At 41.5% G+C, this 27,208-nt stretch overlaps 1 protein-coding gene across 4 annotated transcripts in view; it reads right to left on the bottom strand.

The window, feature by feature from the left end:
• LOC135208812 (3-phosphoinositide-dependent protein kinase 1-like) overlaps positions 1–27,208 on the bottom strand; it is a 106,376-nt gene that overhangs the window by 31,650 nt on the left and 47,518 nt on the right. For all 4 annotated transcript variants that reach the window (XM_064241351.1, XM_064241350.1, XM_064241352.1 and 1 more), the window contains 4 exons: positions 26,671–26,823; positions 18,078–18,198; positions 17,716–17,849; positions 801–953 (listed from right to left, as the gene is read on the bottom strand). In XM_064241351.1, coding sequence (XP_064097421.1) covers positions 801–953; positions 17,716–17,849; positions 18,078–18,198; positions 26,671–26,823 — 561 coding nt within the window. The remainder of the gene's footprint in view (positions 1–800; positions 954–17,715; positions 17,850–18,077; positions 18,199–26,670; positions 26,824–27,208) is intronic.

The following is a 27,208-nucleotide window of genomic DNA, read 5'->3' on the forward strand; positions in this document are numbered from 1 at the left end:
AATTACAACACTTCCAAAAGAAGGAAAAAGTGTTCACTACGGATGACTGTCTTCCACTTCATCTGCTCCTGATGTCACACTTCAGTCACCATCCTCTTCTCTTAGGACTCCTCAGCTTCATCCAAACTCTGGGGATGATCCTAGTGACAGCTCAGATGCCTTTACAGTGCCCACACCATTATTCAACTTCATTTCATTATTGTAGGCACTGTACAGGGGCATATTGTCATTGTCATGGCTGGATGACATCAATCAACATTATTAATGTAAGCACATTACAGTATTATTGTTTTTGTCATCATAAAGGCATAAAGAAGGAAGCAATCAGAATACATCAAGATATTTAAAATATTTTTCTCATCTGGAGCATTCTCATTCCACTATTAGGTTATCACAGAGAGAGAGAGAGAGAGAGAGAGAGAGAGAGAGAGAGAGAGAGAGAGAGAGAGAGAGAGAGAGAGAGAGAGAGAGAGAGAGAATAAGTAAAATACTGTGTAAGAGATCTGTTATCTGTATGAAGATCCAGACCACTATGACCTAATGATTAATTTTCTAAAAAAATTTAACCAATCCCTGACTTGCTATAAGATAAGTCATTTCACATAAGTAAACACCTGAAATTCTATATAATAATTTATATTATATTTAAAAGCTGTACATAAGTGTTGTAGAGGATCATGGTAACAAATGTTTAACCAAGCATTTGATTTTCCACTTAATCTACAAACACCCTAAGCTATATCATTCTTTAGCAGTAACAAAGTAAAGATTTAGCAGTAACAATGTAAAGAATTTCTTACTGTATGTACAAAGAAGGTTTTGAAGTTCTTGGCCTCAGGAGTTATAGCAGGGCACCATGGTATTTGCCCTTTCAACACCATATTTACAGGATCTACATAGTAGAGATGTGGTCCAGTGGTTAAGAGAAACATTCTTCGTCTTGGGAAGAGTCCCTGAAAGATTTCAAGCACAATGCTGTATATGAAAACAAAACTTAAGTGCATACAAAATAAGCTTCACACTACAGTAATACCCCGAACTTACGCGAGGTTAGGTTCCAGACCCGTCCCACGCAAGGGGAATTTTCTCGTAAGTTTGGCAAGGTCTCTAAAAAGGCTAATAAATGCTTACTTCTAAAGTTTGAACACTAAATATGATCATGCTTCCTGAGTATTAAGCTAACTTTTAAATGAAATTAAAGTTACTGTAATTTCATTTAAAAGTTAGCTTGATACATTAACCTTGTAAAAAAGAAATAAATGGTTGTTAAAAATATAGGTGTGCGAAGATTACATACTAAAATGTATTTCTCTCTTCTCAATCTCTTTTATGAAATTCTATATTCTGTCTCTTTCTCTTTGTTCTGAAATTCCTTATCATGAACAAGCAGTGCTTTTTATTAGACTAATACAACTCTTAGTTATGTGTCTATGTTTTAGAACAGCACACTTACAGTTCTAGATGGTAAAAGTAAAAATAGATTAATTAAAAATTGTCTACCACTGAAAGAGAGAGAGAGAGAGAGAGAGAGAGAGAGAGAGAGAGAGAGAGAGAGAGAGAGAGAGAGAGAGAGAGAGAGAGAGAGACTGTCTTTATATAAGTATTAGGCTAACTTTTAAATGAAATTAGTCATTGTAATTCCATTTAAAAGTTAGCTTACTACATTATCCTTAAAAAAAGGAATAAATGGTTGGTAAAAATAAGTAAATATATAGGTGTGTGTGAAGATTACATATGTACAGACCGAGAGAGAGAAATTATGTAAAGATCATTGACCAGCTAATCAGCAACATTCCCTTCCAGTCACATTACTTTACATATTTGACAGCTCTGGACTTCGAGCTTCTGGTGGAGTTAAAACGAAACATGAAGGGAAAGAATTATTTATAGCATCATTTTTTAATCACATTATTATTATTATTATTATTATTTTTATTATTATTTGAAAATATTAAAAAACATATACATGTACCAAAAAAAATTCTTTCATCTAAGTAAGATAGAGAGAGAGAGAGAGAGATAGTGAAGAGTTGTTCTTTCTTAGTGAAATGGAAAGGTTATTTCTTAAAAATGCTATCACATACAAATTTTGCAATGACAGTTTTATTACTATTATTATTTGAAAAATTTAATAAACACAGTACGTACATACATCCACCAATAAGAGAGAGAGAGAGAGAGAGAGAGAGAGAGAGAGAGAGAGAGAGAGAGAGAGAGAGAGAGAGAGAGAGAGAGAGAGAGAGAGAGAGAGAGAGAGAATGATCATTTTTATTATTAAAAGTTAAGTTACACATAAAAGCTTGAAAATTTATAAATCACATAAAAAATTAAACAAATACTTTTGCAGGGGTTTCTCCAGGATTAAAAAATTTTGCGTTAGCATGTGTGTGGAATACTTGCTTATAATTAAGTTCTTGGTTCCAAGGAAAAGTTTGCCCTATTGTGAATTCACACAACTCGAATCATGTGAGATTGAGGTAGTATTATTGTAATATCACAACATTCATGGGAATTTCTTTATTGATAAAGTATTTTACTTTAAACAATTATCTCCAAGATGAAATACAACCAAACTTACATTCATGAGTAAAATGTCACAAATCCTGAATACTACAGAGGCCCTAATTGTATATTCACAAGTAAGTGGAGATGCAAGCATAAACTACTGGGCATCAATTAAATAAAACTGAAATTTTTTGTTTCCCTACCTTGATTTAAGGAACTTATTTATGTTATAATAATTTACAGAGCTACGTATTGCTGTGTGGCAATTAACCATAACCTATTTGGGCCTTATGGCTAAAAAAAGTCTGATCAATACTACTGCTCTATGCTATGGAATCTCTTCCAAGCAAATCTGAATGCAACTTGATAAATCTATGAAGTATACATGAATGTCCAGATTTATTTAAACCCATTTTCATGAATTTCCTGATACCATAATAAATTTATCTTCTGCTTTAGAAGTAAGTACAGATGGACCTCAGATATGATGATTCAAATTATGATTTTTCAATTTTACAATGGCAGTTGTAAGAATGCAACCATATATAAAAAAATTTTATTTTTATTTTTCTCAGGTAAGTGATGCTGGGTACAACCACCTTGCCCAAATGTGGGGTAGAAGCACAATTTCTCTATCAGTAACCCAAGTTAACTTAGATTGTTGCTGTTTTATCAGCTTTAATTATTTTTTGGCCATCTCCTTTTTGTGCTCATGATATCTACAACGTAGGAATTTTGACTGCTTCAGTCAACAATCTCAACAATTCTAAAGGACAAGAAACAGATAAACAATGCCGGTAAATCTTTGACATCAATAAAATCCACGGTTATAACAAAGAAATGAGGTGGGCTGATTAAGGAGATGGAGAAATGATTAGTCACATGGATGGATTAGAGTTCATAAAAATGTGCCACTCAGCCTACTACCAATCCAAGAAATGGCAAGATATTTTATTTGAAACCCTACAGCAGCGCACTAATGACCCAAGTTCTACGTAGACCTTCACAGCAAGTAATGGCTGGTTTCAACACTTCAAAATGTATCACAACTTCCACAATAATCAGAACTGTTAGGGGGGGACATTAGGGTGTTTGGTTCAGATTGTTGCAAAAGCACCAAATTGGGACCATATCATCCTCATATGCTAAACTACATATTGATTTGTGCTGGGAGCCAAGACAGAGGAGGCCTGGGGACTGAGTAATATTGAGATGAAACAGCAGATGCCATCTCTTGATTTATTCCAGTATTTTTCAATTATAGGTCATTAGTTTTGAATGGCATACAATTTCAGCAGTTTTAGACCTTCCGATGTATTACAATATCAATAATGTTTGGCAAAATATAATAATAAAATAATGACAAATGACATTTCAAAGATTTTTAAACAAAAAAAATTTATTGATTATATCTATATCAAACATAATACAAAATTTGTATCATGAAACTAATGAAAAATTAAAATACTTTATGCATTGTTCCACTCGTATTCACGGGGGATGTGTACCAGCTATTCGCGGGGGGCGAATAGCTCAGACCCGCAAATAGTCAGAACTCCCTTATAAAAATGCCTATATCTGGTGTCAACTTCAATATGGTTGCATGGCTGTAGATCTGCTAATTCACATGATCTATTAATAGGAGAGCACTGTCCCACGACGTAATTGTGCCTGTGACTTTAAGTATCTTTGTCTGGATAAGTATCCCATATATAGCATCAATACTCTCGGTACCATTTTATATCTGAGTTCTGAAATATAGGATAATGTGTAGTATTACATACTCACTGAAGGTTTTTGATTTTGTAGGGAACACCATGTGGACAACTGCTGCCATGTCCAACACCACAACAGTTACTCTAGAATGACTTTCTGGTTGCTCTGTTGATGTCTGGATACATTGAAGAATGTCTGATTTTACGTCAGTTTGAAGCATACCTCTGTCTGCTAGGCTTGGTGGTTCTCTCTGATTCTCATATTTGAAAAATTCTGTTGCACTTGTGTCAGGACGTGAGTGGAGTGAGAGGAAGAGCTGTGTGATTAAAGCCATATTATGTTTCTGTTTGCCTGTGACTTTGCCTTTTTTGGTTTTAGTTCGGTCAGGGAGGCTAAGCAAATATTTTTCGAGTCTCTCAGTGACAGTTTATGAAGTTTCTTCCCAACTTCCCTGATATTACATAAAGTTTCAGCAATTGACTGCTCCATAATATTTTGTGTATCAAGAGCAACAAGCTCTTTATTTACTCTCAGAAAAGGATTGCCCATTTTTTCAACTGTTTTCATAAATGATAGCACATCCCTTTGAAACATGACTTGTAAGCTATGTCCTTCCTCATGGTGGCCTGTACAAGAGGGCTGTTTGTCATGCACTGATTTATACTCCTTAATAATATGAGCACATTCAGATTCTGTCAGTATGAATAAAGTCAATGCTTCTGGATTTTCATAGAGTCCTGTTGCACTTGCACCGCCATGCTCCTGGAGATTCTTGTTGCTCTGTTCGTGTTCTTGGTCTTTCAAAGTGAGGCTGAACTTTCTAGCTGATTCCTTACCACAAAATTGCCCTTCATGAATCCATCATACACCTCAGGGTGCTTGTGAAGAAGCTGCATCATATCACAATGAACTGAAAGCTTACGAGCATAGTTTGTGTGGTCAAATGCATGAAACCAGCCACACAACTCATCACAAGATTGTACACAGTTTAAAATCGCCCTATCTTAATGAGCGCACAAAACGTAACATCAGCATTTCAACTTCCATGACTGTGGACCAGAACATGAATTGTGATGCAGTTTGTGAATGTTTGTCACACTCCTCAAATAACTGAGGTGATTCTGTAATTTCCTTGTAGTCACAATTGGCTGCTTGCTTAAGGGGACTGTCCGCTATGGCAGATGACATGTCAACTTGAAAAAATAAAAAATAGAGTTATTACTTGTAACTATGCAGAAACATGCCGTGCATGCTTTCCAGAAGTTTCAGCCAATTATTTTTACAAATAATGAAGATATAGCGGTTTTTAAATGATGACGTCATCGTAACTGCGTCGTCTGTATGACTGAGTATGACAGAATCGTTTTTGCGTGTTTATTTTTGCTATATACAAGGATTTTTCAGATTTTTTTTCGAGATTCTCATACATCTGGTAGCAATGAAAGGTAGTGTGAGAGGAGAGCTGCTCAGAGCGACTATTTATAGGCGAGAGCCGCGAGACTCAGAGAATAACTCAGTTATGCCACAGACGTCAAAGGAGTTACATGCACTTCGTCACTTGCGTTTGGTCACTAGCTATTTACGTTGTTTTTATAACTTCTTAGGGAACTTATAGCAATGCCGAAGTTACCTAAGATCAAGAAGGCTACTCAGCAACTAAGGCTAGCAAAATTAGCGAAGGCCAGGAGTGTGCTGAAAGAAAAACATGAAAATTCATTGTTATCACCGCCCTCATTGTCTCATGTCTTGCCGTCAACATCATTGTCTGGTGTCACGCTGAGGGTATTAATACCACTTTTAGGGGTAGGACCAGGATCCTTGATGTAGAAATCAACAATAAAAGTACAAATAAAGTAATTATAATAATGTTGTTTTGACTTTTATAAAAAAAAAAGCAAAATTTACATAGCAAATCTTTGGGAGCTCATAACTCAAAAACATACTTATGTGCATGTCGGTAGCCATTACTCAGTTATTTATTATCCAATTTTAGAGAGAAAGATATCATTGAAAAGAGGAATAAAAGTCCCATAATTCTGTGTGACATAATTTTTATTTCTTTCTTTTTTTTTTTAGATTTTTTTGAGTGTTTAGGCTAAATAAAAAAAAAAATTCATAAAAAAAAAAAAAAAAATCAAAATTCTGTCACACACAATTGTTCCGTATATAAAGAAGTTTTTATGGTATGATTTTCAATACAACTGATGTCATATTAGTGGAGAAATCGCTACCTATTTTTTTTTTTATCATAATTTTTGCTAATAAAACTAAAAGTTTTTGCTCAAATGACTTGAAATTTTTATAGGATGAAGGTATTATATGTATCTAAAACATATATAAAATTATCTATTTCGCGTAATAAATAAAAAAAATAGACATCATAGCGGACGGTCCCCTTACGCATATAAAGTGCCATAAGAGTTACTTGGTTACTTGATGGGCATACCTTGTGCATTTAATGTGATGCTCATTAATATATATATTAATAAAAATCATAGAGAGATCGATAGATTCGTCATTCAGTACTAATGTGTAACTTCAACAGCAGCAATGTATATAAGAAAATACCAAATTTGTAAAACTAATTTGTATTTTTCATTAACTAACAAACCTGAGGTCTTAACATTAGGATTTACTAGCGCCAAGCTGGAAACCGGTAGAATTAAAATTACACTTGTGAGATCCAGGGACTAATGGCATCTATACCAGGTCACGGGGCATGTATACCCAGAATGCCCACGGCTACCTGTGACCCATCAGTTATATTTCTAACCCAGTTTAGACTGCTAGAGGGGTGGTTCGAGGTGGGCCTTTAACTGTTAAGACCTCAGGTTTGTTAGTTATGAAAAATACAAATTAGTTTACAAATTTGGTATTTGTTCATACACGAAACAAACCTTCGGTCTTAACATTAGGATAGACTTACTATTGGAGGGAGGTAAGTCTCTACAACTGACTGGAAGTTTGCCACCTTATCCATTTCCGAATATATAGGGAAATTCTAGAGAATGGACAATGAACCTAGGACCAAAGATATAAGCGGATCTATTGGTTTCTCCCACTGGGTGTAGATACCATTCTACTGTTTACTCTTGTCCCTTGCGACTGGATCCACCTTCACCCCTCTTTCCTTATTATCCAGAGGGGTGTGTTGCTACTGAAAAGTATATCATCAGCTAAGATAGCTTCACAGTATGGCTGACCATCTCACCTGCATCTAGTCCGTTCCAGCACATGACGGTACTCTCCTTCATATTGCCCGTAGTTAAAGGAGTAGGAAGAAAGTAGTAAAGAAAAAAGACCAGTCATCCCATTCATTCTACTTTCATACCTTCATCTTAGACTAGACGCAAACTGACCCGCCAGGGGCACTGGATGAAACTATATCACTTGTTGGGCCGCCACCACTGGACCCAAGGAAAAGGTGTCCAAGGATCTATGGGCAACATCTTTCAAATAAAATGAGGTGAAAGTTGTTTGGCGCTTCCACACGCCAGCTTTCAGAATTTTATCCACAGACATGTTCTTCTTAAATGCCAGGGAAGCACTACAACCCCTGATGTCATGAGCTCTAGCTCCCACCTGGCTATCTGACCCTCTGTCTTCTGCAGTATAAGCATTTCTGATTGTCTCCCTTAGCCAAAATGATAATGTATTCTTGGACACTTCCTTCTTGTTCCGTCCTGTACTTACGAACAACCTCTGGCACCCCGGCCTGAGGTGCCTTGTTCTCTTTAAGTACTCCCTTAGTGCCCTGACGGGGCACAGGAGCATTTCAGCTTTGTCGTTGTCTACAAAGTCTGCCAAGGAAGGTATGGTAAAGGAGTCGAATCTGCCGTCTACTATTGTTGGATTTTGGGTCTTTGCCACGAATTCTGGGACAAACTCACACACCATTGATCTCCAACCTCTCGAGTGCTTTATGAGATATGAGAGGCCATGTAGCTCCCCCACCCTTTTGGTTGAAGCCAGGGCCAATAAGAAGACTGTCTTCAGGGTCAGGCTCCTATCCGTGGACTGCCTTAGCGGTTCGTAAGGGGGTTTTGTCAGACTACTCAGTACCTTGGTCAGATCCCAATCTGGGGCTTTTAGCTCCTTTGGTGGGCATGACTGTTCAAAGCTCCTCATCAGCATGGCCAACTCCCATGAAGACGATATGTCCACTCCTTGCATTCGTAAGACTGAGGCTAGAGCAGCCCTGTACCCCTTCACTGCAGATACAGACATATGTTTTTCTGTTCTGAGATATATCAGAAAGTCTGTAAACCAATCACAGTATGCTGACCACTTCCCATTGGTATACTGTCGCAGATGATTTTCTGATATTACCTGCCATCTGAGTTGCTGCTTTCTGCGAAAACCCTCGCTCTCGGAGGAGATACTTGACAGTCTCCACCCGTGAAGCGATAGGGACTTCACGACTGGTGGTACCTCTCCACGTGAGGCTGACACAGAAGGTTGCTCCATGGAGGTAACTCTCTTGGCACATCTACTAGGAGTTCCAGTAGGTCTGGAAACCACTCTGCTTTCGGCCATAACGGGGCTACCAGGGTCATCTTGAGGTTCTGAGACCGCATTACCCTGTTCAGAACCTGACGGATTAGACAAAATGGAGGAAATGCGTTACACGTCCAGATTGTCCCAGGGGTGTTGTAGCGCATCTTCTGCTGCTGCCTCTGCGTCCGGGACTACTGAACAATACACTTCCAACTTTTTGTTGTACCTGGTTGCGAATAGGTCTATGATCGGTCCTTCCCACAACATGAGCATCCTGTCCACTACCTGTTGGTGTAGGGACCACTCCGTTCCCAGAATCTGATCCCTGCGGCTCAACTTGTCGGCCACTATGTTTCTTTTTCACGGAATATACCCTGGCCTTGATGTCTACCAGGTTCTCTATAGCCCACTGGTGAAGTTGAACTGTCATCACATGTAACTGCCGAGAAACTAGGCCTCCTTGCTTGTTTATATAAGCTACTACTGTGGTGTTGTCTGACATCAATACCACCGAGTGTCCCTTTACTCTCTCCCTGAATTCTTGTAGAGCCAAGAAAGCTGCTTTCAACTCCAGTACGTTTATATGGAGTTCTCTGTCCTTGCAACTCCATTTTGCTGACACCATCAACTCCTCCATATGGGCTCCCCAGCCTTCTAGTGACGCATCCGAGAACAGCAAGAGGTCTGGGGAGGATTGTTGAAGGGGGACACCCACTGTCAGATTGTCGTCGTCCACCCACCACAGCAAGTCTTTCCTCACTTCTGCCGACAAGGGAATTTGCTCGTACGGGTGATCTACTGTTGGTGACCAAAACTCCTTCATCCTCATTGTAGGGATCGAAGGTGTAGCCTTCCTTGTGGTACTAGCTTCTCCAGGGAGGTTAGGATTCCCAGCACCACCTGCCACTGTCTTGCTGGCTGTGTCTGCTTTCCCAGAAAGGCATTCACCACTTGTTTGCATTTCTGTACTCTTTGGTCTGTCGGGAATACTTTGGCTTGTGTTGTGTCTATCACCATTCCCAGATATTCCAAATGTTGACTTGGATCCAGCTGCGACTTCTGCTGATTCACCACAATACCTAGGCTGTGACAAAGCTGCAGGAGGGCCGCCCTGTCCCTGAGTAATTCTCCCTGGACTTTGCTATCACCAGCCAATCGTCCAGATATCTTATCAGCCTGATCCCCTGAGCGTGCGCCCACGCCGACACGAGGGTGAACACTCTTGTAAAAACTTGAGGAGACGTTGTCAATCCGAAGCACAGGACCTTGAACTCGAAAGCTTTCCCTGCAAGACTGAAGCGGAGAAATTCCTTGAAGACTGATGGACTGGTATCTGAAAGTATGCGTCCTTTAGATCGACTGTCAGCATAAAGTCTCCGATTCTGACTGCTTGTAGAACCATTTTCGGAGTTTCCATCTTGAAACTGGTTTTTCCTTATAAACAGATTCAGCGTTGACAGGTCTATTACTGTCTTCCACTCCCCGTTGGCTTTGGGTACCAGGAAAATCCTCTGCTGTAAAAGCCTTTTGTCGGACTGCATACTTGTTGCACAGCTCCTTTTTCCATCATCTTCTTCACTTCGTCCTGCAGAATAGTGGCCTTCTGAGATTTGTGGGCATACTAAGTGACGTGGGGTAATGGTTGATCTGTCAGGGGCGGGGTTACCTCGAACGGAATCAAATACCCGATCCTGAGAACATCCACCACCCACTGCTCTGCCCCTAGTTCCTGCCACACCTTCCAGTGATTTGCCAGGCAACCCCCACTGGTGTGGCCGAGTGATGGGAGGCGCCCATCCTATCTTCTTGAGCCTCTCCCCCTTCCTCTATTGCCCCTTCCTCTGTTGTTTTCTATTGTGAAAGGGCCGATGCGTTCTCCTCTTTGGGGAAGAGGGTCTTGTGACTCTATTAGGGATGCTATGTCTCACTGGTTTCTTTCGAGACACTTGCTGTTGTCTTCCCTCCAAAGGAATAGTTTGACTGTTAGAGGTTTTCCTAACTGCCTGTTGCACCAACCTATCGTTAGTGTCCATCCTTCTTCTATCTATCGCTTCTTCCAGTATGACCTCTGGCAACAGTAGTTGCGATTCCAAGATATCCCATTCCTCATTGCTAACAGGGAATCCAAATCCACATTGCGGCTTAGTCTAAGCCAATGCTGCATCTCTCCTCATTAGCAGGATATTTGCCCAAACATTGGCACTTACGTTTGTCAGGTACGCAATCGCCTTGGACCCTGACTGTAGTAATCTAATGAACAATGGTTCATCCACTACTTTCCTTGTTGCTTCCGAGGATGCAATTTTCGCCACTGCTGTTGACCAAAGGTCTAACCAGGACGCAGCCTGAAAGACAGAAGAAGCTGTTGCTTCTAACGTGGCAGCCTCTTGGTACGTCATCGAGGGGCACTCCATTTTAACCTGATCCAAGGTTAATCCAGGCCTTAACCTTACAACATTAGGGTTCATTTGTCTAGACAGCAAAGGGACCTTCGGTGTCGTATAATATTTCCTTTGCTTTATCATTGGAGGGGGAATAAATTTAAATGATCTATTAGATCTTAAGGAATTATCCCTCCCTGCAATCTTTGCGTTTACGTGTTGCAAGACCGATTCCGCATGACTCGAACAAGGCAATTCATACGACACCGGTGGATCCCTCTTTAGTCCAAACGCCATGTCAATTCCAGGAGGAAGCATACTGGCCGGTGTTTCTGTCTTCTCCGAAAGGCTATTGAATTGACGAATCAAATCAATAACCTCTGCATACGAGGCCAGAAACTCTTGGTTTTCTCCTTCCTCCGGCTCTAGTGTACCACTCATCCGTCCACGATAAGATGTTGTCTCGCCTCTATCTTCTGACAGACGGCCCGGAATTCCACGGCCGCCTGCCCCTACGGCCGCGGCCTCTTTGATCTTTGCTGGCCGCTGTTGGCTCGATCGCAGATAGTCAGCAGGGGAACGAGAACGTCTCACTCTTTCTCTGCTCACGGATCTAGAGCGAGAATCTCGTCTAGATCTCCAAGATGAAGGCTCCCTTAAGACAGAGGTAAGTTCGTCTTTATTAGCATTGGCATCGTTTTCGAGCGTCGGCGAGCCCGGCCTCGGCCTTCTATCCAGACGGACACTGCCTTCCACGAACGTATCCGCCGAGGTTGCCAACTCTCTATTTTTCGTACTTTTAATAGGAGCCTTATCGTCCTTCGTACGTATTTTGAACGGCCTTACGGGCGAAACTGGGACCTGCATTCCATCCCCTGCTGCCCACCTTTCGCCGCCGCCAACGTCGATTTTACCAGAGGTATCGCAGTTTTTGCGATCCGAACTGGCAACTCCGCCTCGGCCGCTAGCTCGCCGGCCGTCACCTCTCTCGCTTGTTCGGACTCTTGCGAACGGCTTCGTCTGGCAACCTTGTGCTTAATAGCCACTGATTTTCCGACCTTCTTGCTGACTTGGAAAAGACAGTCTTCGTCCGAAGAAGAGGAAGAATTGATTCTTCTCCTCTTGGCCCGAGGATCCGCTAGGAACTCCCGAATCCTCCTCCAACGCTTGACTGGCGCTCGCCGTGACGTTATCGGACTTAGCGATGACGCCGAACTAGAGGAAGAAGACGAAGAAGGCGAATCACACTTTCTTTTTGCCTCTCTTATTCATTCTCTCCTCTATATCCTGTAACTTCTGCATTACAGTTTGCATTGATCAGAAGGCGTATTAACGTCTGGGAGCCGCGAAAAAGGCCGAGAATCGGTCTGTGACGTCATCACGCCTGCCATCTCAGAGTGTGACGTATGTTGTGACGTCATCCCTCTCGTAGGGAGAGACTGAGAGGTTTCTGCTGGTAACCGCACGTTTGCTGCCAAATTACCTCCCACGTTCTGCATCGCTGTAAATACTGAGTGGGATGGTGAAGCAGCGGCATTAATTCCCATAAATTGCAAGCCCGGGGGATGAGGAACATTCAGCGCTGCCGGACCCTGCTGGAACCGTGACGTCATATAATGCGCAAGCAGACCATCCAAGGTGGTACGCCTGTAGGCCTAGCGCTGACCACGTACCATCTAACCTATGCGCTTGCGTAGCAGGAGCCTGGAACAAAGATGGCGGATCTCCCCCTCTACTTGCTGGGAAGAAAGGAGAGTGCAAATTATTCATAAAATTACCCAAGGCCCCTCCCGACGTTTCGATACAGAACCGCTAGGAGAAACCGAAGGGGTATGAGACAATTCAAAAGCAGGTGGAGAAACATATGGAGCAGCCTGGTTTATTACCGATACAAAAGAAGCCGGTAAGGTTTGGTCATCCAAAGATGGCGTCACCCCCTTTCTTTTGTATTGGCTTTTCCCATAGAACTTCTTCCACTGTTCCACCGACCAACCGCGACAAACAGAACACGGATTAGTAACCGTACATACGTTTTCCCTGCACCTACTACACGTTGGATGAGGATCCGTCGACACCGAGGTTAGGAACCTAGAACAAGGGAAGCCACTGACTCCTGGGCATTTCCTTTGTCTCCTCTTCGAAGCGGTAGACGATCCCGATGTTGAGGCAAAATTCTCCATCATACCACGTATACACTCTTACCACACACTGATCACACTTGGAGAAAGAAAAGGAATGAAAAATAAAAAATGAAATGGATAAAGAACGGGCAAACTGAAAAACCGGCTTTAAATGAGATAGACAGTAACACGTCTTATCTTAAAGGCGGTAGGAAAATAACTGATGGGTCACAGGTAGCCGTGGGCATTCTGGGTATACATGCCCCGTGACCTGGTATAGATGCCATTAGTCCCTGGATCTCACAAGTGTAATTTTAATTCTACCGGTTTCCAGCTTGGCGCTAGTAAATCCTAATGTTAAGACCGAAGGTTTGTTTCGTGTATGAACAAATAATGATTATTCTGATGAAAAAAGATCTATCTTTAAATTGATTTGGCTACCAAGAGTATAAACATGATTTTTTTTTTTATGTTATGCAGTGTTGCAGTTAGTTCTCCTACACTTTAAAGAACCATAAATTCTTCAATTATCAATATTTTTTAACGAAATTATCAGGTACTGTAGAGGACAAATATTATGATTATTCAGTAGATCTAAAATCCAAATATCTGTCACATCTTTTACTCAGAAATTTTTCATGAGTGATAAGTCAGATGTTTTTCTTGGCAAATGCCATTAAAATGTATGAAATATTTTGCAAATTTCAGAGCTATAGTATACTCACACATTCTCTACAATTCCTGAAAATTTCCTACAAATACGTTAATAATTAGGGGAGTTACGGCTTTTTAAAGTGGAGAAATCACCGCGGATGGTGCCTCACTTAGCTCTTGGTGGTGATCATATTCAAACTTGCATTGTGACGACCACAGAGGGCCCTAGTCTTGGCTCCCGGCAAAAATTGAGAAAGCATAATACGAGCTACTCATGGGCCAATTTTGGTGCCTTTGCATAAAAGTGAACCAAATATCCCTAACAGCCCTGACTATGAGGTAAAGGTGAGTGGTGAACCAGTAAGTGCTGATCAAGCAAGTGCCTGAGCATTTAAAGAAATAAATCAGCTCTTTTCACATTCCGTCCACCAACTCTTCTCAAGCCTCTTCTGTAGACAGAGACAGATTATTCTGCTGAAGTAATATCTCCATCATCCTCATCAACCACCAGTCAATTATACCAAAGTAGTGCTCCAAGCATGTTGAAAGTAGGCTTGCATGTAGGCCAAAAGTGTTCCAGGCATGTTTAAGATTAGACTAGGATGTAGGTCAATGTAAGTGTTCCAGACATATTTAAGATTAGGCTAGGACAGGAAACCATAAAGGCCAACATGTGTTTTATGGTAGACTAGGCTAAGAGGTAGGCCAATATAAGTGTTCTAGGCATATTACAAGTAGCCTACGCTAGGCTAGGACATAGACCAGTGTAAGTGTTCTAGGCATGTTGAAAGTTACAATAGGATGCAAGACAATGTGAGGTTCTAAGCATGTTTAAGGCTAGACTTGGTTATAGGCTAATGTTAGCGTTTTAAGAAACTTTTACATTGGGCTAGGCTTTGGATTTAAGAAAGTGAAGACAATAGTTGAATCACCAAGATCATTTCTAAGAAAGGCTACGATGTTCGGTAGGATAACAGAAACATAGGTCAAATTGCCACGATCATTTCTAGGCCAGGATAGGCTATGATTTTTGTTGGGAAAATGAAAGCACTCGTCGAACAGAGTCTAGGCTAGGCTATGATGTTCAATAGGAAAATTAAAGCATTGACTGACTCACCAGGATTGTGTCTAGGCTAGGCTATGATGTTCGGTAAGAAAACAAAAGCATTGGATGAATTGCTACGATCGTGGTAAATTTTAAACTTGGCACCTTTCACTCAATGTTTACAATTAAAGGAGTGTGATCTCCATGGCAACTTAACCATCCAATAATTTTTTAGTTGTATTCTTGCCAAGAATGAAGAAACGTTTTGGTCTTCTGAAATTGCTAATAACAAAAATTTGTTAGTTAACATTATTTTAAGGAATAGCAATATGTGTCTACTGTACTGTATAGTATGTGTATACTATTGGATATATGTATGAAAATATAGAATGAGTAATTTATAGTACAGTCCAACCTCTTAAATCTAGCACTCAGTGGTCTGGCAACTCCTGTTTAGTTCCAATGAAGACATTCAGTCAAACTAAAATATATACAACAAAAGAACTAGGATTTCCCTACATATGTACTACTGGGGTACCGTAATTTGCCTGTATACTGAGGTAATATATCTGATCTACTGTACCATGCCATCATTACAATTTCGTCCAAAAACACAATTTTAGCATATTCATCGTGTTAAGTGCGAGATGTATTTTCAGTAGTTTACACTATGCTAGGTTTTCTATGCCTGTCTCAGCTTTGATAGATACTACTGATAATGCATGTCTGAGTTAGCTTATGACTAATAAATTGGCCTAGAAACTAAGTCCATCAAGTTGAATGTGATGTCGGTAAAATACTATCACCTCATGATTTTAAGAATATAAGCATAACCAGAATGAAAATGGTGCATTATTGCTGTGTTCATGAATTAGTATATGTACAATAATATGACAAAATTGCATGAAATCAATCTCTCTCTCTCTCATTGAAAGGTGCCAAGGTCTCAGAAGTTAAGAGTGCACTTATAATACAAGTTTAAGGCTTTTTCTGGAAAAGAAAGCCAGAAAAATTTGAGGAGCTGGAAAACATTAAAAAGTGCCAAGATATAAGAAGTCGACAGCACTCTCATAATGTGGTTTAAGCTCTGATGTAGTGAAGGTGTAGCCTTTCCAGGGATATACTTATGGAGCAGGCCAGAATTTTCATAAGGAACTAAACCTAATGGATGACAGGGATTATTCATAAGCTTTGTTCTAATTTTGCTAACACAGCAATATGCATGTGGAATGAGCTGGCAAGACTTTGTTTACCTAGGAGGATTTTTAGAAGTGATTTCTGTCATCAATATTTTAAGAGGTTAAACTGTATTAAACACTAGTATTTTATTTTTTCATTCTTCTAAGTGCAATTCTTTTGTTACTATAGACTTTTTTGGGAAATAAAGTTTTTTTTACTATAAATATGTTGTATTCATTGCTGTAAATATAGAACAATTAATACTATAGATTAATAGCTTTATTTACTGTAAAATAATATAAGTATTATGTATAAATTACACTGCCATTAACAGGTTACTTGTTGTCTGTGTAGTTTTTTATTTGATTTTCTTTAACGTTTGAAAATAAAATTCTTATTTCAGAATTTTCCTTTAAATAGTTCCATTACAAACTATCTACCTATATTTTGATACATATAAACAAGAACTTCTTATTGAATTATTACCTCAGTAACAAAGTGGCTGTACCCTGGGACATACAGAGCAATTTTGACTTATGATTGTTTTTTTACAATCCCATTGTAAGTAAGGGTCCATCTGTACTGATTTAAAAAAAATTGAGTTTGTATCTCTTCCCCTTACATTCAAAGAACTTAACTACCTACTTTCATTAATACCGTATGTAACTAATGAGTGTGTTGTCTTTGCACACAAGATGATGAAGCTCAAATTTATGTCTCACAATCTTATCTTTTGATAAATTTCCGAAACTAAGTACAGTATTCATTTGCATACTAAGTCAACACTAATCAGTTCCTTTCACTTACATCAATAACGAAATACTGGATGGAACAGAATTATGACAAGTGGCAGAAAAGAAAGTAAAGCCCATTCAACTTTAGTTTGATTATTATTCAACAATATATATTAAAAGGGATTTGCATCTGTGAATTTTCTCTATGAAATTTGAATTCATTTTGAGCTATTGATACAAAGAGAAAATGAGAAATCTTGCTTTTTTTTTTTAATAAAAATAATTAAGTAATTTGTTTTTACACTGCAAAAGTCAAGAAGTGGAAAACCTACTGTCTTCATCTAGCCTGAACTTGTAAAGGCAGTAATAAAAGAAAAAAAAAACAGGACTTAAAAGTTGGAAGAATACTGGAGCCAGGGAATGTAAGGAGGTATATTTGATGACCATATGAAATAACTTCTTGTGTAAACTAAACTGTACTAAATTGTGCTTAACAAAAATTGTTTAAAACTTGCTCACACAGGTTCCAATGACACCTACCATCATTATCTTCCCATCTCCAAAAATTTTGTCTAAATTCCACCCATTGTTTTTATTTTTATTTTTATATAATGAGGTGAAAACTGGAGGAAAGTAAAAGTAATTTTAAAGAATTACTTTTATGCTGAAGTTTGCATGATTATTAATATGTGTTTGTCTAAATCAATAATTAACCCATGCACGCTGACTCCATATAATTTTGGGATTGGTGTCAAGAATAATGAAAAATGATTGCTTAATACTTAATAATTTCTCAAAGAATGATTGGAATACCTTTATCTTGTTCTCCAACAGAAAGTTCAATGTTCATGTGTATGCATGCTTATGATACTGAATTTTCCTACCTTCCTTTTATCCATAAGTCCCTGTTTTAGAATTAAATTTCCTTCTACAAACTTGTGCCACTTATTTTCTCTTTCTTGGGCTGCTAGCCTTAAGATGTATTCCTCATCAGCAACATCTGCTATGTTCTTTTTCCCTGAAAAAAAAAAAAAAAAAAAAAAAAAAATTAATTTCCATACAACAATGTAAAATTATTAACTAATTGTAATGATGCATCTGTTTCATTATACATATATAGTTTGAGAATCATGTTTGTTGAAATTAAATATCTAGGCATTCTTGCAACTAAGCTAATTATGACAAAAGCAAAATGCTTTATGCTTTATAAATAAGGGGTACAATAACATATTTATGACCAACCCACCAGTTTTTTTTGATGGTTCAGATTCTGATGTTTTCTTCTTCTGGTCTTTCAAGTCTAAGCCAAGCATCAGCTCTAACTCAATTGGTTCTAGTCCAGGTTTGTTCTTTTGATCCCACACAATCTGTAAAGATAATTCAAAGATTCTTAAAATCCATTATCTACCAAGAAATCAAACAATGATCACAATACTGTAATACTGAAGTGTATACCTAATTCTCTATGAAAAAATAAAAATGTTGAAACCAAATTTTATGTTTTTGTACTAACCCATTACTTTACAGTAGACTAATCCTACAGTCTGCAGCTTTCCAGACATACTTCAGCATTTCAAGGCAATAACTTTCCCTACGGCACTGTAAAGCGAGTAACATCCACTTACGGCCCGAAAAATCAGTTAATGGCGCCATAAGCCTAGTGCTATAATTCCAGAACAACATAACCTCAAACATTTTCTGTACTTGCCACACAAAGTTGAAAGTGAATATTTCCAACCCTGTGCAGGGCCTCTTTTCCAAGATACTTGTAAAAATATGCTAATTTGATCGAGTTAAACATGTTTTTTCAAGTAATTTCTTATTTTATTTTGTAAAATTACATTTACAGCTCACAAACTATAATTAATAAATAAGACTTAAAATCTGTAACAAAGTCTTGAGTATATTTTTGGTAAAACATTTATGAGATATGCTGAAATGGGGAGATGAAGTACCTTTTAGTGCATTATACACGTTTTTTCTAATATTTCATTGTGGTTTAGTTTGCAAAATTACAATTATAGCTGACATAATATCATAAAATATAGGAACTAAGACGAACATCAATCCCTGGGTAAATTTATAGGCAAATACTATATAAAAGACATCCTGAGATGGAGAGGTGCAGGAGATTCCCCATGAAATTTCAAGTCACACTATAAATCATTTATGGCCCATTGAAGAGATTTGAACATTTTTACCAAAACATTTGTCCAAACTGTATGGCACGAAATACTGACTCTCCCCTGAGGTACTCCGGATCGAACTTGAGGGCTATTATATGCTGGTCGAGTAAGGGTTAAAACTTCATTACATGATTAAAGCATGGCATTCCTTGTCTTCAGATCTACTTTTGATATGAATTATGGTAAACTTTGCCCTGAACCACATATACTTTTGCTAGTAGTTTGTGATGGCTACTAAGAAAATCCATAACCTTTCAAGCCACAGGGATTTGTCACCATTCCCCACTCCTCTGCTATAGGGAGGAGCATATGCTACTGAGGAGTAGATTTGCCTATTGCATATGAACATAGCAAATAACTATCACCAGTATGACTACCAGACTCACTTGTATCAGACCAGTTCCAGCATTTGATGTGTCTTCTACCTGACTGAAGGAAGAAGGGAACAAAGAGAAAGAAAAAGACCAGCCAACTCATTTATTCTCTCTTCCACACATACATCTTAGGTAAGATACAAATTGCCCAGTCAGGGGCTAGATGAGCTACACAACTTGTTGGGCAGCCACCAAAGGACCCAAGGAAAACATGTCCATGGACCTGTGGGCAATATCCTTCAGATAAGAGGATGTGAACGCAGTTTGACGTAGCCATATGATGCTTAACAATGGAATCTCAGGTTGGATTGCTTACAATGCAGCAATACAATCTACAAGGGTTCATCACAGATAGAAAAAAAACGGAGAAAATATCTATTACACACAAGTTATGAAGCACAGTGAACAGACTGTACAACCTCTAAAATCTACCAAAAATATGATATTGTAATGATACAATTAAGTTTGTTCATACTTACCTGGCAGATATATATATAGCTGATAATTTCCGACACCGACAGAATTTAAACTTACGACACACGTAGTGGGAGTCAGGTGGTTAGTACCCATTCCCGCCGCTGGGAGGCGGTATCAGGAATCATTCCCATTTTCTATTCATAATTTTTATTTCCACTGTCTCCTGAGGGGAGGTGGGCGGGTACGCTAATTATATATCTGCAGGTAAGTATGAACAAACTTAATTGTATCATTACAATATCATTTTGTTCATGCAACTTACCTGTCAGATATATATAGCTGAATCCCACCTTTGGTGGTGGGAGAGACAGAATAGAGGATTTAGGAAACACATATGTGCAGATAATTGATATCTTGATTCCTTACCTGTTAGCATAGCTGGCTTCGTGATTACTGCCACGTAAGTCTGCTTGTGCTACTAGAGTTGCCAGCGAGGTAGAGAACCTATATAGCTGGTGCACTCCAGATGATCTGTCAACAGGGGCGAGACCACGACGTGACTAGACCATGGACCATAGTAATGAGGGCAACGAGACAAAAATACCACCACCTGGCTTAGTTTACCAAAGGTATCCCACTTAACTAAGCTAATGGAAGGGAGACCCGCCCCAGGCGGTCACCCCACAACCATGAACACAAATTAAAAAAACCCCCTAATCCCTAAAGGATAGGATGAGTGTTACCTCCTGCCCCAAAACAGTGTCTGCAGCAATGTATGGTCCGAGGGAGAAGCAATTTTCGTATGTCACTTTCACCTCCCGCAGGTAGTGTGTGAAGCGAACACCGAATTGCTTCTCCAAAATGTGGCATTCAAAATATCTTTGAGAGCCATATTTTTGTGAAAGGCTACCGAAGTAGCAATAGCTCTCACTTCGTGAGCTTTTACTTTCAGAAGCTTTAAATCACTGTCACTACACTTATTATGCGCTTCTTGAATCGTATTCCTGATGAAGAACGCCAGTGCGTTTTTCGACATAGGAAGATCAGGTTTCCTCACTGAACACCACAAATTGTCCGATGAACCTCTGCAAGCTTTAGTTCTCTGCAGATAGAACTTTAGAGCCCTGACAGGACACAGGAATCTCTCACGTTCGTTCCCAACTATATCTGCCAACCCTTTGATTTCGAAGGACCTCGGCCACGGGTTGGAAGGAATTCTCGTTCTTTGCCTAAGAACATGGGACTTAAAGAACACACCGCACTACTTTCTGAAAAGCCGATATGCTTGCTAATGGCCTGAATTTCGCTAACCCTCTTCGCCGTCGCCAGAGCTTGGTTAGGAAGATCGTTTTCTTCGTCAGATTCCTGATAGAAACTGAATGAAGCGGTTCGAAGTTACTCGACATCAAATATTTGAGTACCACATCCAAGTTCCACGAGGGTACTTTAGGCTGGACTACCTTCCTAGTTTCGAACGATCTAATGAGATCGTGAATGTCCCTATTATTAGACAAATCGAGTCCTCTGTGTCTAAAGACTACAGAAAGCACGCTCCTGTAGCCTTTAATAGTTGGAACAGCCAACTTCACTTCTTCTCTCAGATGAAGAAGGAAGTCAGCTATCTGGCTCACAGAGGTTGTGGTGGAGGAAATACCCTTCTTCCTGCACCAGGATCTGAAGACGGCCCACTTCGATTGGTACATAGCGATCGAGGAGGGCCTCCTTGCGGTGGCAATCGCCTTCGCCACAGGTCTTGAAAAACCCCTCGCTCTGGCCAACTTCTTGATAGTCTGAACGCAGTCAGACTCAGAGCGGGGAGGTTTTTGTGGTACCTCTCGAAGTGGGGCTGTCTGAGTAGATCTTTCCTTAAGGGTAGAGTCCTCGGAAAGTCTACCAGGAAGGACATCACCTCTGTGAACCAGTCGGCTGCCGGCCAGAAGGGGGCGATGAGAGTCATCCTCGCTCCTTCCGATGCCGCAAACTTCCTCATCACTTCCCCGAGGATCTTGAGCGGGGGAAAAGCGTATATGTCTAGGCCCGACCAACTCCAAAGTAGGGCGTCTACTGCGACTGCTCCCGGGTCCAGAACTGGGGAGCAATAGAGTTGAAGTCTTCTCGTCCTGGAGTTGCGAAGACATCCACCTGTGGACAGCCCCACAGGTTCCACAGCGACTGGCAAACCTCTTGATGAAGGGTCCACTCTGTCGGCAACAGCTGTCCTCGTCGACTGAGAAGGTCCGCCCGAACATTCTGTACTCCTGACACGAACCTTGTCAGGATCGTGACTTCTTGCGCTTTTGCCCACAACAGGAGTTCCTTTGCGATGGCAAACAGAGAAGGCGAGTGAGTTCCCCCTTGATTTCTTAGGTATGCCAGCGCTGTGGTGTTGTCCGCATTGATCTGAACGACTTTGCCGGATACTTCTTCCTGGAAAAACCTGAGAGCCAGATAAATGGCTGACAGCTCTTTCAGATTGATGTGCCAGGACACCTGTTCCCCTCTCCAGGTGCCCGACACTTCTTTCCCTCCTAGTGTTGCTCCCCAACCCGTGGACGACGCGTCGGAAAACAACACTAGGTCGGGGTTCCGAAGTTTGAGGGAGAGCCCTTCTGCGAGCTTCCGAGGATCTGACCACCAACTTAGGTGATCCTTCACCTCTCTTGTTAAGCACAAGATCGCCTCCAGATCTTGCTTGTTCTTCCAACTGTTGGCTAGGAAGAATTGAAGAGGTCTGAGGTGGAGCCTTCCCAGAGAAACAAACTTCTCCAGTGAGGAAATGGTCCCCAGCAAACTCATCCATTCCCTCACCGAGCATGTTTCCTTCCCCAGAAAGGTCGCCACTTTCTCCAAGCATTGAAGTTGTCGCCCCTGGGACGGAAAAGCCCGAAAAGCCACTGAGTCCATCTGAATCCCCAGATAGACTAAAGATTGAGACGGCGTCAAATGCGACTTTTCGAGGTTTACCAGAAGCCCCAGGGACTTTGCTAACATCATGGTCGTGTGCAGGTCCTCCAGACACCGTTCGCGCGATGAGGCTCGAATAAGCCAGTCGTCTAGGTAGAGAGAGATCCGTATATTCTCCAAATGAAGCAGCCTTGCCACGTTCTTCATTAGAATGGTGAAAACCATCGGCGCTGTGGTCAGACCGAAGCAAAGTGCCCTGAATTGGAATACCTTCCCCTTCAGGACAAATCGCAGGTATTTCCTTGATTGGGGATGGATGGGGACGAAAATATCGCGTCTTGGAGTCCAGTGAGACCATCCAATCCCCCGGTCTCAAAGCTGACAGCACCGATTGAGTCGTCTCCATCTTGAATTTCTTCTTTCTCACAAAGAGATTTAGACTGCTGACATCGAGGACGGGTCGCCACCCCCCGAATGTTTCGGCACCAGGAACAGGCGGTTGTAAAACCCTGGTGATTCCAGGTCGAAGACCTGTTCTACCGCTTGCTTCTCGATCATTTGTTCCAGCAGATCGAAAAGCACTTTCTGCTTCTCTCCTCGATAAGAGGGAGACAAATCCTTTGGTGTTGAGGATAGCGGGGGCGACTTCAAGAACGGGATCCTGTACCCTTTCCTCACGACATCCAGCGACCAAGGGTCGGCATCTCTCTCTTCCCAGGCTCTCGCGAATCGAAGAAGCCTGGCTCCTACCGGCGTCTGAAGGACTTCCGACTCACTTCCTACTCTTTGACGGAGCAGGGGTTTTTCCTCTGGAAGAGCCTCTTCCTCGGGAGGCTGCTTTCGAGGAAAGTCCAGCACGAAAGGGCTTCGATTTCTTGGCAACGAAGCTCCAGCAGATGAAGCAGCTGCTGGCCTTCTAGAAGACTGAGCCAGAAGATCTTGCGTTGCCTTTTCCTGAAGGCTTGAAGCTATGTCCTTAACCATAGCCTGGGGAAAAAGATGGTCTGAGAAAGGAGCGAAGAGCAAGTCCGCCTTTTGCGTTGGAGAGACGGATTTGGCCGTGAAGTTACAAAAGAGCGCTCTCTTCTTAAGAATCCCCGAGCTAAAGTGCGTAGCCAACTCCTCAGAACCATCCCTGACGGCCTTGTCCATACAAGCAAGTACGCTGGACAGCTCCCCCAGACTAATAGTATCAGAACTCCTTGACCTTGCATCTAAAACTCCAAGACACCAGTCAAGAAAGTTGAAGACCTCTAGAGTCCTGAAGAGGCCTTTTAGGTGAAAGTCGAACTCGTTATGGGTCCACGTGACTTTTGATGAAGACAGAAGGGCTCTTCTGGAGGCGTCTACGATGCTCCCAAAGTCACCTTGAGCAGAGGCTGGTAGTTTAACTCCTATGTCTTCTCCTGTCTCGTACCACATGCCTCCTTTACCGCAGAGTCTTGAAGGCGGTAAAGCTAAAGAGGACTTCCTGACGCTTTCCTCTCTCCATCCATTCATTGACTTTCCGGAACGCTTGCTTCGTGGAAAGCGACTTCTTCATTTTAATGAACCCCGATGCCTTCGTTGCCTTAAAAGAAGAAAATTGAGAAGGAGGAGTACGAGGGGCTTCCGGTTGAAAAGTTTCTCCGAACTCCGACTGTAGCAGACGCATCAAAACTTTATAGTCCGATGAGACCGTAGTTGTTTGTTGTTCTTCCTCTGCTTCTACTAAATCGTCGCTAACTCCTTCCTCAGAAACTGGAGAAGTAGGAGGAAACTCTGAAGAAAATTGACGACCATGAAGGGTTCCTTCATCCACCTGAACTTGCATCGGTGAGGGACTGGTGTCTACCAGCGCGCGCTTGGCGTCCGAATCCGCACGTTTGGCGCCGACAGGTGCGCGCTCGACTTCTACCAACACACGTTTGGCGTCCACTGGCGCGCACCGAGCGTCCACTAGTGCACGCTTGGCTTCCACTGGTGTGCGCCGAGCGTCCGTCAGCGAGCGGCTGCCGCTCACTGGTGCACGTTTATCCACAACAGGTGCGCGTCTGGCGGCACCTGAAGCGCGCTCCACTTGCACAGAAGCGCGCTCAGCGTCGATCACTCGCTTGCGAACATGCGAAGACTTGCGAGCGGGAGATATATCATCCTGAGAGCGAGAAGCGAACTTCTCACCTCCTCTAGAGAGCTGCTGGGGAGCAGAACGAACTCTAGAGGGAGACTCGAACGAAGAGAGAGGCAGCGAGGAGAAAGAGCGGGTCTTGACTTCTTCACAGGAAGCTTCTCATCCTTCCTACGACGCGGAAGAGCCTCTCTAGCAGCAAGAGCGTCCTGAAGTTGCTGCTGCAGTGACTGAATCATTCTCTTGTTAGGCGAATCTTCCTGCTCTGGGGAGGGACTGATCCTGTGAGCAGGAGAGCGGCGAGGGGACGCCCCCCTCCTCCTCCCAGGTACGGCCTCTTCCCGAGCTCTGGAGCGACCGTATCGCTCACACGAGCTAACTGAATCCAAGTCCGAAGACTCTCTACGCCTTTTCTGCGGCGGAAAAGCAGCGAACGCACTGTCAGGCGAAGATCGCAAAAGCGGCGAACTAGGACGTGAAGCGTCAACATTACGCGCCGTCCTTTTCAGCGGACGTGAAGCACCTTGAGAACTCCACCCTTTACGTGGGGATGAAGCCTCCGATGACGAAAACACTCCTTGAGGAGGCGTGCACGCGCACGCTCCCTGGCAGTCTGGGGATTTTCATCAGTAACTGCCGAAGGCACGTCAGATCGGTGGGGGTTCCTTGTAACCCTCCTTCGGCTTTCGACATGCTCCCTCCCCAGGTCCTGGGAGTCAAGCAGAGGTCCAGGCCTAGAGGCGAAACGAGGCCGATCTGACGCACCCTCCACTACACAAGGGGTATCACTGCACTTTTGCACGTCACTTTTGCTCTCAAGAGCCAACACTTTTGATTCTAGATTACGAATCGACTCCAATATTAAGGATAAAGTATTACTCTCTACAGACACTGTTTCAGGGCCCGGAGGCAAAACTACAGGGTTAGGAGCATTAACAGAAGGAGGGTTAACAGGAGAAACATTAATATCTTGAACGCCTGAAACACTCCTGGAGGAAGACCTCCTTAACCTATCCTTTTCAAGTTTCCTAAGATAGGTCTCATACGCCTTCCACTCAGAATCTGTTAGTCTTTCGCACTCCTTGCAACGGCTTTCATACACACATTCATGCTCCCTGCAACTCTTGCATACCGTATGTGGGTCTACTGAAGCTTTCAGTAGCCTACCTCTACAATCAGTTCTAGAGCAGAACCTAGCGCTAGCTGTACTAGACCCTGATATTATTCCAAGAAAAATCCAAACCAAAATCAAATCAATCCACTAATAACGTGTGCCTAGCCACCGATCCAATCAATTAATCCAAAAAAAAGAACCAAAAGGGATACTCAAGTAGCAATAAGTTTCCAAATCCAGACGGAGGTGCTGTAAACAGATGTTCACAACACCGGCGACAGAAAAATTATGAATAGAAAATGGGAATGATTCCTGATACCCGCCTCCCAGCGGCGGAATGGGTACTAACCACCTGACTCCCACTACGTGTGTCGTAAGTTTTAAATTCTGTCGGTGTCGGAAATTATCAGCTATATATATATCTGACAGGTAAGTTGCATGAACAAATCTTGAAATAATAAAGGAAAGGTTGAAAAAGGGACAGACGAAAAAAATAACATGAAAGCTCAATACAACTTTCTCTGATTAAAACAAGTGGTGCATACAGGAACGCAGCCAAGTGTGGAGAGGAACTTCCGACTGAGAAAGGGTTCACGCTTCACTTTGCTTACTATGGGTATGATGTCGCATTCCAGTGTTCTGTACCTGCTCGGTGATATGGCAACACAGCTTTGCTACCTGCATGAACCTTGAAGGCTAAGCTTTTTCATTTTCAAAACTGTAGCAAGTTAACTAACCTCATTGCCAACATCTGGCATGAATGGCACTATCTTTGGTGGTGTGAGTAGATGCAAGGACTCAAAATCCATCTTCACAAAGAGAGGATGACTTCTTATACTGGGGTAACCATTTTTATCCTTAGCTCCTAATCTCTTATCTCCTTCAATAACCTGAAATAGAACAAATTAAAAGTGCTACAGTGCTTTATGACACCCAAAGAGACTATGATAGCCAAGGACAATATTAAAAATACTGAAAGCAATAGAAAATAAATAATGAAATAGGAAACACTAGTGATACATAAGAGGTCTGATAAGTTCAAGTTATTAAATTTATCCCTTGCAAGATAGTTTGAGTAGCTCACTGTGCATATTTCAAAATATTTTTTCATAATCTGATCATCCTTTACATTTAGATCATTGCAATTATACCATGCACCACATACTGTAGCAGAAGTAACAGTTTGACTGTGACAATAGGTCAATTTATTTTCACTGAATGGTGGAATACAAAAAAACTTTCATTTAGTAAACCATAGTTTTCAATTTATACAGC

The sequence above is a fragment of the Macrobrachium nipponense genome, chromosome 35 (assembly GCF_015104395.2).
Source record: "Macrobrachium nipponense isolate FS-2020 chromosome 35, ASM1510439v2, whole genome shotgun sequence".
Classification (NCBI taxonomy): domain Eukaryota; kingdom Metazoa; phylum Arthropoda; class Malacostraca; order Decapoda; family Palaemonidae; genus Macrobrachium; species Macrobrachium nipponense.